Consider the following 13,704-nt stretch of genomic DNA (forward strand, 5'->3'; position numbering starts at 1 on the left):
AAATGTCAAATAACTGCAGCAGTGCTTCACCAGGCAAACCAACGGCCCAGGAGGATGCAGCAAGCTTCTCTTACAGTTTCTTCTTCGGTTCCTTCGTCCAGTGGTCGACTGACTTCCTTGCAAAACACCTCTACTTTTATGCAAATTACTCCCATTCATTTGCAGCCTAGCGGTCACTCACACAGCAGGATGGCTGTCCTCCAAGGACAGCCAGCCGGCCAACCACCTTTGAGTGCATTCCTGTAACCAAGGAGACTAAGCACGGGGAGTTTCGGGAACCTCCATTGCTTTCTGCCCTGCCAGACACGCTGGAGCCAGAGGCGTGCTTCACCAGTTAATCGAGCCAAAGGCAAAACGAACAAAGGGACCAAACCTGGTTTAGCGTGCAGAGTAAATCTAGACAAGGACCTTTCCAACAAGAAATGGCTAAAAAAGAAGAAGACTGGGGCCTTTTTGACAAAATGGGTACCAATAATAATAGTATTGGGTGCAATACTGCAGCTGAGGATTCAGCCTGTGGTATAAATGCACAATAGTAGGAAAAAGTAAACCACTGCCACCAGCCATTACTTGTAGAAAGGGTAACAAAAATGTTACATGAGAAGGTAGACAAAGGGGATACTAAGTAAACCCCCCAGCACTGCACACAGGATGGTGTGTGCTGGGTCTACAAAGAAAAAGGTTAGTAAAGTCAATTTCACTTTACTACTCTTGGAAACAGTAGTTTATCCATGAGAAGGTATTTAAACTTTAGCAGAAATCCAAAGGATTTCTCTGTGACACTGCACTAAGGGTGCTGTGCCACAATGTAAAAAGATGATGCCTATGGAGATTGACAGACTCCAAAACCAAAAGAAAGGGTTGAAATCAAATAAAAATACATGAGTGGGGAAAAAGGTCTCACTCTCTCCAGGATGAAGTCCTAAAGTCCAGCAAAAGAGCTTGGGTCTCTAAGGTAGAAATGAATTAACACAGAATTAAGCATTCTCCTTAACAAGGACCCTCGCTTTTTATGCAGGAAATCCATCAGTATCACCAATCACTAATAAAACCTTCATGCAAATCTGGGATATTGCTTTTTCAAAAGGACAGCCAGCCTCCCAGTCCGAAAATTATCCAGGGAGACAGACTGCAGGACAAAGACAAGGGGGCGTTGTGGTCACCCCACCCTCTTCCTGTCCTTTTAGGCACGCAGAGCGCCTTGGTGGACTTTCACAAGGAAGCCCGCCAAAGACAAAAGACATAGCAGGACCTCCCCAAACCATGTAGGTAGAAGGCTCAAGAAAGCAAAAGTCATCAAGAGTTGGTGAAAAAAAGAACCAACATTTTAGGTCAATGATGACACATGTCCCATTACTGCAGCTGTGAAAGTAGCCTGTATGTAAAGTTCACAAAACATACGTAGAAATCATCCACTGCCACTAGCCACCCAGATGAACTTGTCAATGTAACTAGAAAGTTACTCGAGAAGTGGAAAAAGGGATTACTTTTTCCTCTTGGCACTCCACATAAGGTGGGTTGTGCTGATTCCCTGTGCGTCACATTAAGAATAACTGTAAAGATTAGCCATGCATCACATTTAGAGGAATTGTGAATCCCAACATGAGCTTGGATAGGTGGGCACACCCAACCGGATGTGCAGTGAGATACCGGTCCTCTGACCAAAACTTTATCAGCCACAGGGCCAGGGAACTAGAGAAAACCAGCTACATACACAAACAACTGGAGTCCCACAGAGGAGGGCTTGCACTCATACCTGCCAACTAGGCAGACAATCTTCAGTACCAAACACACAGTATAACCATAGAGGCTGGGTGCAGAAACACAAAGAAACTGGTAGGATATATTAAATATTTAATATATTTTTTTAACCGTATGTTAGAACCGCAACTTTCCACACACACTCACCATACAGAAACTCACAACCATGTCTGAACAGCAATCCACACACACTTCAACACATTGCAACAACAAACTAACACAACATAGCCTGGCAAAACAGCACATGGGAATTTCGCAACCAGCGCAAAAAGAATCACACCTCAGCGAACAGTGCAAACCGAACTGAAGCGGCTAAAAGGACATCACAACTCTCACTTTCCTATTCCCACTACACCCTACTAACCCCACCTTTCCCCTTCACCCCCACTCCTCTTCACACTCCTTTTCAGATCCGCCAGAGCGCCTGGAAGGGTGGCGGTGCACGGTACAAATACCTTTAACATTAATCTGTGAAGCGCACAGGGGGGAGGGGGGCCTTCCTGGAACAGCTCATGTATTAAACTTAGAGGAATTAGTGGCTAGTGTGTTGAGCTTGGAGAGGCTATGGGGGTGGCCAGTGTATGGCACATGGAAGAACTAGAGGGTACTATTGTGTTGCAGCTGGATGAGCTTGGAGGACATACTTGGAAGAACTTTGAGAGTAGCCATCGTACTAGCCACCCTGCTCCTGCTCCCTTTCAACATACCTCCCAAATCATATACATGTTGTATGAGCTAGCCAAACTGCACACATACACCCACCATAACTAATATTCACATACAACAAACTATGCCAGACACTGTACCTTACCTTTACGGATACAACAAGCCAGTGCACGCAATACACTCACCAGGAATCCTTCATGCACAGAGCCAGTTTCTTCTGTTCTGGACCTATCCTATCACTTCTCACTAACCCACCCTGCCCTCTTTCTTGCAGAGCTATGTGGGCACCAGGAGACCATACCATTGGTAACGGTGCGCTGTATGAAAAAAACAAAATATACTAGTCAGGTTGGATAAACAGTATCCCTGTCCATGGTAACGTTTGTTATCACAAGTAAAAATAAAAAAGGCAGCTCAAGGAGCTCCCAGCAACACTGCACAGAAGTGCTGTGTGCTACACTAAAAATTGCAGATGCCTTAAAAGTTGGAGGAAAGCATGACTCCAAAAAGATACAACAAAAAGGGTTGAATAAGGTTTACAAAGATAGACTAAAAGACTGAGTGTGGAAAATCGTTCGACTGTCTCAGAAGAACTGGTAAAAGAAATTCTAGAGTCCAGTAAAAAGTGCAGGTGGTGTGGGGGGGGGGGGGGGGGGGAGAGAGTCTTGCGTGCGGAGCCTTACACCCAAAAAGGATATTCGACCCAACAGTACCCTAACATGGCGGTACGTACAAAGATTTTTGCTTGTTCTTTGGCCATACTGTAGTTTGGCCTAGAAAATTCCATCTATGCACTGGATGTGCGGTTGAGAATCTGAAGATGGCCTCTGGAGGTGCAGCAAATGGTCTCAGCCCCAAATTAGTGAGCACTGACTGGACCATTGAGGTGAATAGGCTGAGCCCGATTAGAAGGTTGACCTGACAATGAGAGTTCAAACTATGAAATACCAATGTTTGACAAGTTTCCTGTTTAGCCAATTAAGTGGCGACTGATAATTGATGTTTTGCCAATAAGAAATGGTGTACAGTGTGGAGAGCAGAGGGGCTGAGTGAGTATGTCTGGCTAGTAGCTTTGAACTTCAAATGTTCACCCCTGGTATCCATGCAATACTTTTAGTGGACTAACAAAAATGGAACTCCTGCAGAATCTACATTTTCACAGATGAACACAGCATACAAGGATTTTTAGATTATAACCGAAACAAATATTTTCTAGTCTTACAGCAAGACCTACTTCACATGAAACCAAGAGTGACCAGGTTGTAATGTGTATGTTCCCTTCTCCAATTTCCTGGAAATAATTAGTGATTAGGTTTAAACTTCTATAAATTACACCCATGACAATTTCATTTCCTGCAACCATACAGTGTGCTCTTTCAATAAGCCTACACTTGCTACTGCAAAAAGGTTAAACCCATATCAAAAATAAAACACTTACTTTAAATAACTACCTATTTCCCAACAAAATGTAAAGGACTGAATGTAACATGTCCTTAGGTAACACGGGTAAAATGGGTGTAATGTAGACCCACATGCAAAAAACAATGTAACAAACACAGCAATCATATCAAGACACCACATAGAAAGCAATAACTTGGAGATCACTACCAATAGAGCATTTGGCTCTTCCCATACCCTGCCTCCGTAAAGGATTGAAGGAGGTTGAAGGACACGGCCAGTAACATCAGTCATATCATCTTTGACCAATATTCCAAATTCTCTCACATAAGGATCAGTATTGAAACTTGCACTTCGCATCTGAAAGGAAAACAGAAAACAATATGATTGGACTGCAATGGGGATAGATCATTTTCAATTACCAAAGCAAAATACTAAGAATTTCATCTTCTTTCTAGCGTGGAATATATGTACTAGGAACCCCACATCCTAGTGCCCGTTACATTTTCCTTGTACCACTGTCCTGAGAGTGGTCTTTAATATAACCATCACCTGCAGAAAGGGGGTAGCCAGCTAACATGTTGTGGTGAAGAGGCATGGTGAAGCCATGTGCCGGACTTCCTAGTGTCTTTCATTTAACTATGCATAAGTGTTAGGGGAGTATTCCTAAAGTCCCACTTGGAGGTAAGGCTTTAGTTATCTATCTCAGTGGTTTGTAAATTCCCAACTCTAGGTATCAGTCTGCACTATTCAGAGACCTTGGTAGAGTGGCAGAGAAGTCAGGCTTATCTTAAGAGGAAGATGTGAGCTGTAGATAAGTACACTGAACCCAGTTAGTAACACACACCAAAGAAACACTATATTAAAAACAAGATTATATTTATACAAGGGTCACTGTTAAGCACAACAAAAACACATATGAATACTTTACAATACTTTCAAAAGGTCACTTCTTATTTGGTAGTTGCTGAAGGCGTGCAATTGTTGCAGGAGTTTGACAGGTCTACCGTACTATCGGTAATGCGCATCCACAAAGTAATACAGTAGCGATTTTTTTTAAGCAAAACAGTTGGCTAGTGTTATCCTTTTAGAGCTTGAGGTTCTAGAGGTAGTTTCCCAGCACAGAGTCTTTTAAAGTTCAAAATGCAACCTTAGCTAATATGCAGTTCGGAGAGGCTTAAAGTCTTGAGAAGCAGCAGATGTTAATTGTTACTGTGGATACTTTCTAGTCTTTCGGAAAGATACAAGAAGGCTTAACCAACGCTGGAGAATCTGAAAGGACTCGCTAAAGGGACACAAGTAGCGGCTTGAGTCGGAGGTAAGAGGGGTTTGCTGTGGACACCTCTACATGCACTCCAACACTCAGACATAAGGTAAGCAATACGCTTTTCCACACAGTACCAATGGTTAAAAGAAAACTGTTAGGGAGAATTTTCATTTCTATGCCAATTCCCTTCAATCGTGGAGACCCACAGCTCTTCTGCTGGACTAAGGGCTTGTGAATTTCTTTACTCCCGAGTGAGTGGCACCTTTTCTCACTCCCTCATGTAAATTTCCTGACTAGGATTTGTGTCCATAGGCATCTGCTTTTTGCATGGTGACACACAGCACCTTAGGTGCAATGCCACCAAGAAGTGCCTTGGTTGTATACAAATTGTTCGTTTTACAACTGTTCGAATTACAATGAACAATTTGGGTAATACCAGTGCCTTAGACTTAATGTTTCATTACATTTTCTGGGGTGGACTACAAGTAATTCCCAATCCCACTTCGCAGGTGACATTTTTTGATACACTAACATACTTTAGATGACTGGTGGCACTGGTACTACCAATGTACATTTTACCGCAGGCTAAACCCTCAGCGCAAGTACAGCACCCATGGGGGACCATTTTCCCAAAATGGCCTATTTTTTTTTCTCGCCATTTCTTGTTAGTTTCTTCTAGGCTTTTACTCCGTTTGCTCCAGTGTTTCTGGAAAGGCAGGAAGCAAGGGAGAGTCTCGAAACCTCCCTGTCCTTTGTCTCTAGGTGTCCCCGAGTGAAAGCAGAACCCATTGGCCGGCTGGTTGTCCTGAAAGGACAGTCACCCTGCTGTGTGATTGACAGTCTAGGCTGTGAATGAATGGGAAATCGCGTAAAGAGCAAGTATTTGGGACTAGAGGCAGAGTCGACCACTGGAGAGGAACATCCGAAGCAGAAGACATGAAGAGATGCCAGAAGCATCTTCCTGGACCACGAAGGGCACGGTGAAGCCCTACAGCTGTCCTGACCCCGTCTTCGACTAAACAGGGAAGACCCTCAAAGTGGGGCCAACTAGCCTCGAGACAAACTATTTTGGCGCAACCCCCGACTTTCTGCCACTTTCCAAGGTTGCAGAAGCCCAATAACTGGGGTATCTCAACCACTTGTGAATGCATTGTCTTCCGAAGTACAAATCCGGCCAGATCTTCATAGGCATCCAGAGGACCCTGCTGAAGCAAGAAATCTGTGTCCAGAGTCCCCTCAACAGAGTACAGGACGGAGGGAACAGGGAAATCCTAACCAGAGCTTTTCATTCTTCATTGCCGCTGAGAAAAAGGCATCAAAACCACAAAGAACTGCTGAATGGAGGGAGATCCATTGCTGCCAAGTCCCTCTCTCGAGTGCTGCCGTAGGAGCGCACTCCCTTTCGTCGCCACGACCAAGAAACAGGAACAAAGGTCTACCTGAATTGCAACGGGAAGGCAGCCAGCTGGAACACTTTCTTCATTTTCAAGTTACTGTGGGGCTCGGGGTATTTTATCCTTTTGCCATTTGGGTGGCTTCCTACCTTTGGGAGTGCGATTTAACCCAACACCAAGTTGACCTCAACTTACCTGCATTGGCCTTACAGCTTGTACTTTCTAAAGGTGACTTCTCTAAGTTGCTGTGATTTCTCTTTTGAGCACTATTTAAAAACATTTTTCTACGAAGAATAGCATCAGAACTTTGACTTTGTCCACCGACTTTGGCAGTCCTGGCTCCATAAAGCAAATAACAAGGGGGGTCCTGGGAGACTCTCTGCCAGACATGAGTCCTGGTTACAAGAGCCTTACCCAGAGTCTTTAGCTCACTATCTTTCACAGAGGACTCCCAGGACCCCCTTTGTTAATTTGCATATTTAAGTAACTTTGGGTCTCACCCTAAGTTACTAGAGGAATCCAGACGTGGACGCCTTGCTCACTATTCTTAGAGAGGCACAGATCCACCCTACTGATGAGGTCCAACCAGCCCAAACACGTGTCTGGGGTTTCTGTTGGTACTCTTGTTCAGAGAAGAATTGCCTAGCATTTCGGTGCTGGAATGCCCCAGGGCAGGACAAAGACTGATATGTTTGGGATATTTCTTCTCTGTGAAAGATAGTGAGCTAACGACTCTGGGTAAGTCTCTCGTAACCAGTACTAATGTCTGGCAGAGGGACTCCCAGGACCCCCCTTGTTAACTGGCTCCATAAAGGCCTTCTTCGGTTCCCATTAGCTGTGCGTATACCCTTGTTGATCACTTTAACACTGGGATAATGGACTCCCTGCATCGAACTGTTCTTATAAACCATCAGCCTGTTCTTTACTAACCCTAACCTTTCCTTCCTGAAAAACTCAGTATTACAAAGGTGTTAGGGAGAATTTTCATTTCTGTGCTAATTCCCTTCAACCTTATTGACACCCAGCTCTTCTGCTTCGTGTGCAGCTCTGCAGATCCTGGTGTTCCTGGGGCTCAGTCGTGGGGACAAGAGGACGTCTGGGGACTCCTGCACTACAATGGGACGGCAACCGGCAATCTTCAAACAAGTGGCACTTCAGTGTTTCAGCTCCTCGTGTCTATTGCAAATAGCAACACTGTGGTTCCTGGCTGTCGAGATGGGCTTTCCTTGCAGCTGTGGTCCAGCACTGTTTAGGTGGATCAGGCTCGGTCAGTCATGCTTTCAGGGAGTCCTGAGGATCCTCCTGGAGCTTGTTAGGGGTAATTCTCAGTTTGGTGCTAAATTGCTCAGACCTCAGAGACCCCCAGCTCTTTTGCTGAACTTTGGGACTTTGTGTAACCTCACTTGTTCTCAGTTAAGACTGGTCTTGGTTGCTCCTGTAGAGTTGCTAACAGCTTCATTATCTCACAACCCTGAAACAGCTTGTGGCCCTACTTTGATTTCTTCTTTTCTACAAAGCCTTCTAAAACATTGTGCAAGACTTTGTGCAAGAAGTGCTTCAGCTCACCTAGACTTTTTCCCAATTGACATTGGCCTGGCCTGGCTCCCCGAATGACTTTTCTTCCCTTTGACATTGTGTTTGGTTACCTAACTTTGCATTTTGGGGGGGGGGGGGGGTGTTCAAAAGTACTTACCTGCTTCAGAATATTTGTGATCTTGTTTTATTCTAATAACCGTTTGCTTTGACATGCTCATCAGTATTACCCTAAATGCAACAGTGGTATATTAATGTCAACAGTGTCCTAGTTATTTAAGTCACCTGAGGGTGTAGGAAGTGTGTGTGCCATCCCAAATGGGTATTTGCGGATTTAGAGAATCTAAGAGTTGGTATTTTGGAGTGCATTTGTGTTTTACTCCTATATTGCCCCTTCTGAAGAAGGCTTACTCAAACTGACTTAAATTAATAATTGTTTAATCAAGAAACCTTGGGTGTAAGGGTGTAAGAGTTTATTTGAATACTTGTCATTGTGAATCTCTGTGTAACTCCCCTACAGCTCACATTGACCCCTCCTGAGATGAGCCTGGCTGCTCAATCACACTACCAACCTGTGTAGTACAAACATATACCAAAGGTTGTGTTCCTATTGCCAGGTGGTCAGGGTGGTTGTAGTGCACCCAAAGGGTACTGCATACAATCTTGCCTAACGCGCACTAAAATAAAAATTCTGTTACAGGGACAAGCTTACCTTCAATGGCTAGTGGCAGGGGTACCTTGTATTAATTTGGTGCACCTTTACCACGGGCTGTGTTCACAGCTGCAGTAAAGAAACCAGTGGGTGCTCATTTTACCAAAATGGCCCGTCTTTTTCCACCATTTTAGTGTTCCTTGTCCTTTCTTGTACCTTCCCCTGACATCCAGGGTGGGAAATTCCTTTGTGTAATTTATATCTTCGGCGGGAGTCCCCTGGATTCCCCGCACAGGATCCAGTCTGTCTGTGAAGGAAGGAAGCGAGGGAGGATGTCTTCCCCCTTCTCTGAATAGGGACAAATCCCAGTGGGGGCTGGCTGTCCCGATTGGACAATCAGACCACCCCTTCTACAATGCAGGAAGAGAATGCAGAGGTTGTGCTGTAGTTCCTGTTAAATACTGCAAACCTGGAATCTGAAGACAAGTCGACCACAGGCACTGAAACCGAAGAGGATGATGTAGGAAAAGCAGCAGACAGTCCATAGACCGGAGATCCTGCTGTGCAACGTGAACCTGATGTAGCCCTTTCTTCCAGTCGTCCTGGGGACTCTGAAAACAACATACCAGAGCCTGGTGTGACCCCACTAGACTCAAGACGACCTATATTTTGAGCCATCTCACGCGTCGATGTGACCTTTCGTTGCTGCAATACCCCAATAACCTGGGACCTCAAGCCATTGTGCAGTGCCCGGTCTTCTGAATTCCGAATCTCGCTGAAACTTCATGGGCATCCTGGTGGATCTCCAGAGACACAAATCGATTCCAAAAAGTCCCAACTGAGTGCTGGACCTTTGTAACAACGAGAATTCAACCGAGATTGTGTCTATGCTCCATGAAAAAGGTGCCAATCTGCAGAACTGCATTCAGCTGTGAGGAAAACCTTGCCTAGAGCCTTCTTCATCGATCCCTGCTGCAAAGTCCCTTCGAAGGTCCTGTTTTCAGTTACCATGACAATTAAGCCACTGATCAGGTTTTTGGCTGCAGATCCTGAAGTCCTCCTGCTGCAAAATCTTCAATGCGGAGGTACTGTGTTGGCTTGGGTATGTAATTATCTTAAGTCTCTTGGGATTTCTATGTAGCTGTGGGGTGTTTTCAGTGATTGAAGGTCTCTCGTCCAGTTCACCCAGTCTCACTGCTAGAATCCTGCTAGGGTGTCTTCTGCAAAGCCCCTAGACCCTCTTCTAACCCTAGAAGTAAAGTACTCACCTGTTTGCCCAGTTTTCCTAAGGAACTCTGACTTTTGCTACGTAAGGACCTATCCTGCCACTGACTTTTGGTCACTAGTCCATAGTGACCCCACTTCTGCCACTGAATACACTCATGCTACAAGAATAAGGGAAAGACTTAAGGGATTGGGCCTTTTACCTAGAAAAGAAAATAAGTTTTTACAAGTTACTTGTAAAGAGAAAGACTTGGTTGGTAACTATAACTAAGAGTGAATAGTTACAAAAGTTCTTATCTTGGATGTGCGATGCCCTATTCTCAAAAGTATGGTTAACATTTCTTTCCTTAGAAACGGTTTTGCAATACTAACAGAAAGTAGATGTAAAGGTATATTACTCACCTGTGATTAGGTTTTGCCTCTTCCCAAAAGCAATGCCTTGGTTTCACCAGATTATTCCTGCAGGATAATTGTATGAGTATCCTCCAACTGTTGGTATCACCAGATTAGTCCCGTTAGGACAATTGTATGAGTGTCTGCCAAATGGGTCTTGCTTTCCCTGACTTGCTTCTAGCCTGTCCAGAATAAGTCTGTATTAGGTTGTTGCCAGAATCGTTCAGTAAAGTGTTACATTAGGGTTTGGTTTCCCTGTGCGGATGTAGACAAACTCAAGAGTTTTTGGTTCTAACTGTCCCTCATAAGTCATACATAAGGTACTTGTATAGTTGGGAAAGATATAACCCGGATTTTATTGTGAGTTTAGAAAAGTATATTGGGTTTACTTACCTTGATTTAGCAGTGTACCATCCCAAAAATAAGTTACAAGTGTTATTACTTATCTCAATCTGTGTTTCACTAATCTCAAAAGCACCTGTAATTGAATATTACATCCTTACGTTTTACTCACCTAGTAGAACTGTGTTTTATCACAAAAGTAGTTATAGGTTTACTGTACCTGGAATAAGTGTTCCACTAGTTACAAAAATGTATCTTGTCCAGTTGACTGATTATGTGATTTGTACTGAGAGTCACTGTTCAACTGGTAGGTTCTACTGCCCTTGCATTACTGAATGTCATTGTGAAAGTAACGATTGGTTTTTACTCCCCAAGAATAGATGTGACCTATACTGAATGTATGAAAAGGTTTTGACTTCCCTAGAACTACTTTTAGGTATTCCAAATCGGGTTTATGTTTTGGTCTGTGCACCTTCATGCAGCGTTGAGTTTTGAGAACTGTGATTTCAGATAATGGGTTAGTACTTTTTTACCCCTAAATTTATCTGGGCCTACCAGTTTTTTAATAAATCCTTTAGTTTTACAATAGTGTTTCAGTGTTTCTTTGGACCATTTGTATTACAATTTCATTTGTACTGATTCTTTGGCCCTCTCCCCCACCTAAAATAAGCCTGGCTGCTCCGTCTACGCTACCATGAACCCAGGTGGTACAGCCTTATATTAAGAGTGGAGTCTTGTACTGCCTCAGTTGAGTGGTTTTACTAAGCTCTTAGTTGGACTTCAGAAAAACTGTCCTAATGGAGTTCGCCCAAACTGTTCACACTGGCCTAATGCTGGAACGCATGTAGGGGGCCTTCTACGAAGTCCCTGAACACTTTCAATTAACTTTGAAGTCTTTACCTACTTTTTGAAGGCGAAATGCTCTGAAACTCAGACTTTCATGCATCTGAGCCTCATCCTGATCAGCATACTGTTGGCTCGGTTAAGAAGATTCATCATTTTATGCTTCATCCACTCTCCTAGTGAGCACTTTTTGCTGGACTTTTTTTCTGAAATCCTGAATGAGTGGAGCCTTTTTCCACTCATTCATTCTTATGAACTCTATTCTTTGTATTTTACCTGTACTATATAGTCCATTTTTCTCCACAACTCTTAAAGGCATCTGTATTTCACTATTGCAGCACCCAGCTTCTTATGGGCAGTGTTGCTGGGGACCCTTCAGTTCCTTTAAATGCATTTTCTTTATCCTAGAGTAACTACAGTTCTTCAGGATAGATGAATACTTAGTATCTCACCTGAAACTTTATAGTCTGAGAGATTGGCACACTCAACCTTCAGTGAGTGCCAAAGGGATACCTAGTATCCCCCTCCTCTCTGCTCATGTGACTTTGTATTCACATGGAAAATCTCCTCGTTATGGCTGGTGGACCTGTTCTACCAACTATTGTGCAATTTTTCGACCGCAGGCTATGTCTACAGCCTCGGAAGTGCACAAATTGGGGAATCCAAGTATCAACTTGGGGCCTTAGCCATTACTAGCGTGGTTCTTGGTCCTCCCTTCTACCATTCTGGAAGGGGGAGGTCTGCGTGTGTTTTGCCTTTGGCAGGAACCCTTGGGTGTCCCCGCCCAGGTGCCAGTGTGTCTGGGCAGGCAGTGGGGGAGGAGTTTTCCACCGCCTTGTCCTTTCTGTCTGCGAGAGTGCCTGAATGGGACCAGCTCCCACTGGGGATCTTGGCTGTCCCAACTGGGGATCTTGGCTTTCCCAACTGGACAGCCAAATGCCCCTTTCTGCAAACTGCAGAGGAGCGAGTGCTGGATCTCTATAAAAGGTGCGTCTTCGGGAGTGAAGAGCAAGTCGACCACTGGAAGCTGAAGTAATCAAGTAGAGACGCCTGCAGACTCTTTGCAACACCGTGAAACAACCACTGCTGTCCTGACCCTGTTTTCTGTGCGACAGAGGAACTCCTAAGAGGATTGCTTTCCTTTGACTGGTGAGAACAACCAAAGACAAACTTTGTTTTAAACCATCTCCCGAGGTCCTGCAAGTTTCCAGAGATGCAGAACCACAATACCAGTCGATCTGCTGCCCATTTCAAGTACATCGTCGTGGAAAAGCAAAACTGTCCAAGTCTTTGCTGAGCCCTCAGGGACTGTTAGGTAAGACTTTCATGATAAATGATACATATTCCTGACCTGGGCAACCCCAGAATGTTTTGCTTTACTGGTGGATTCTTTTTCCTTATAGCTCAGAGTGGCAACCTTTTTTCCACACTCCCAGAATGTGTTACTCTTCTTAGAGGTGTCATTTTTAAGACTCTCCAAAGTCTCTTTAAAAAAATTATCCTCCCAAGTTTTTTGCAATAAGTGCCTTTTGTTGATGGGTTGTTCTAGGGGCTCCCCTTTTAACTTTCTCTGGCTAACCTTGTGAGAACTACAGTTCTCAAGTGTAGAAAGGATCTTTGAAACATTTATGTTACAAGGACAATTTTACCTTTAATGGCTGGCAGCAGTGAACCTTTTATTAATTCGGTGCACCTTCACCGCGGGCTCTTGGCACCGCCCTGGTAAAGGCACTGGTGGGTGCTCATTTTACCAAAATGGCCCAGTCATCTTATTTCGCTATTTTAGCACTTGTCCTTTCTTGTTCTTCCCCCGACCTCCAGGGTGGGAAATTCTTGTGTGATTTTTATCTTCGGCAGGAGTCCTGTGGGCTCCCTGCTCAGACTCCAGAGTGCCTGAAGGCAGGAAGCAAGGGAGGAGTCCAATACTCTGCAGCCCTTGGTCTTCATTCCTGACTGCGAGAATCCACTTCAAACCTAAGTCCCCTCACCAGAGTGCTGGACCTTGCAAACGACAAATATCCAACCAACGATATTCTGTCTTCTTCTGTGCTCTTGAAAAAGGCGACAAATCCGCAGAGCTGCATCAGCCATGGGGCAAACCTTGCCTAGAGCCTTACAAGTGTTCCTTAGTGCAAAAGTCCTTCCAGTGTCCGGTCGTCTGTCTTCTTAATGAAGGAATTCCAACGACCGGGTTTTTTGGCCACAGATCCTGAGGTTCTTCTGCTGCAAAA

The 13,704-nt window shown here is 44.4% G+C and overlaps 1 protein-coding gene across 3 annotated transcripts in view; it reads right to left on the reverse strand.

Annotated features, from left to right (window-relative positions):
- AGO2 (argonaute RISC catalytic component 2) overlaps window positions 1–13,704 on the reverse strand; it is a 1,138,923-nt gene that overhangs the window by 541,168 nt on the left and 584,051 nt on the right. For 2 of the 3 annotated variants that reach the window (XM_069621685.1, XM_069621683.1), the window contains exon 10: window positions 4,036–4,185. In XM_069621685.1, the coding sequence (XP_069477786.1) occupies window positions 4,036–4,185 (150 nt within the window). The remainder of the gene's footprint in view (window positions 1–4,035; window positions 4,186–13,704) is intronic. The other variant, XM_069621684.1, reaches the window with a different exon arrangement.

Source organism: Ambystoma mexicanum, chromosome 5q (assembly GCF_040938575.1).
Source record: "Ambystoma mexicanum isolate Mex_15411 chromosome 5q, UKY_AmexF1_1, whole genome shotgun sequence".
NCBI lineage: Eukaryota > Metazoa > Chordata > Amphibia > Caudata > Ambystomatidae > Ambystoma > Ambystoma mexicanum.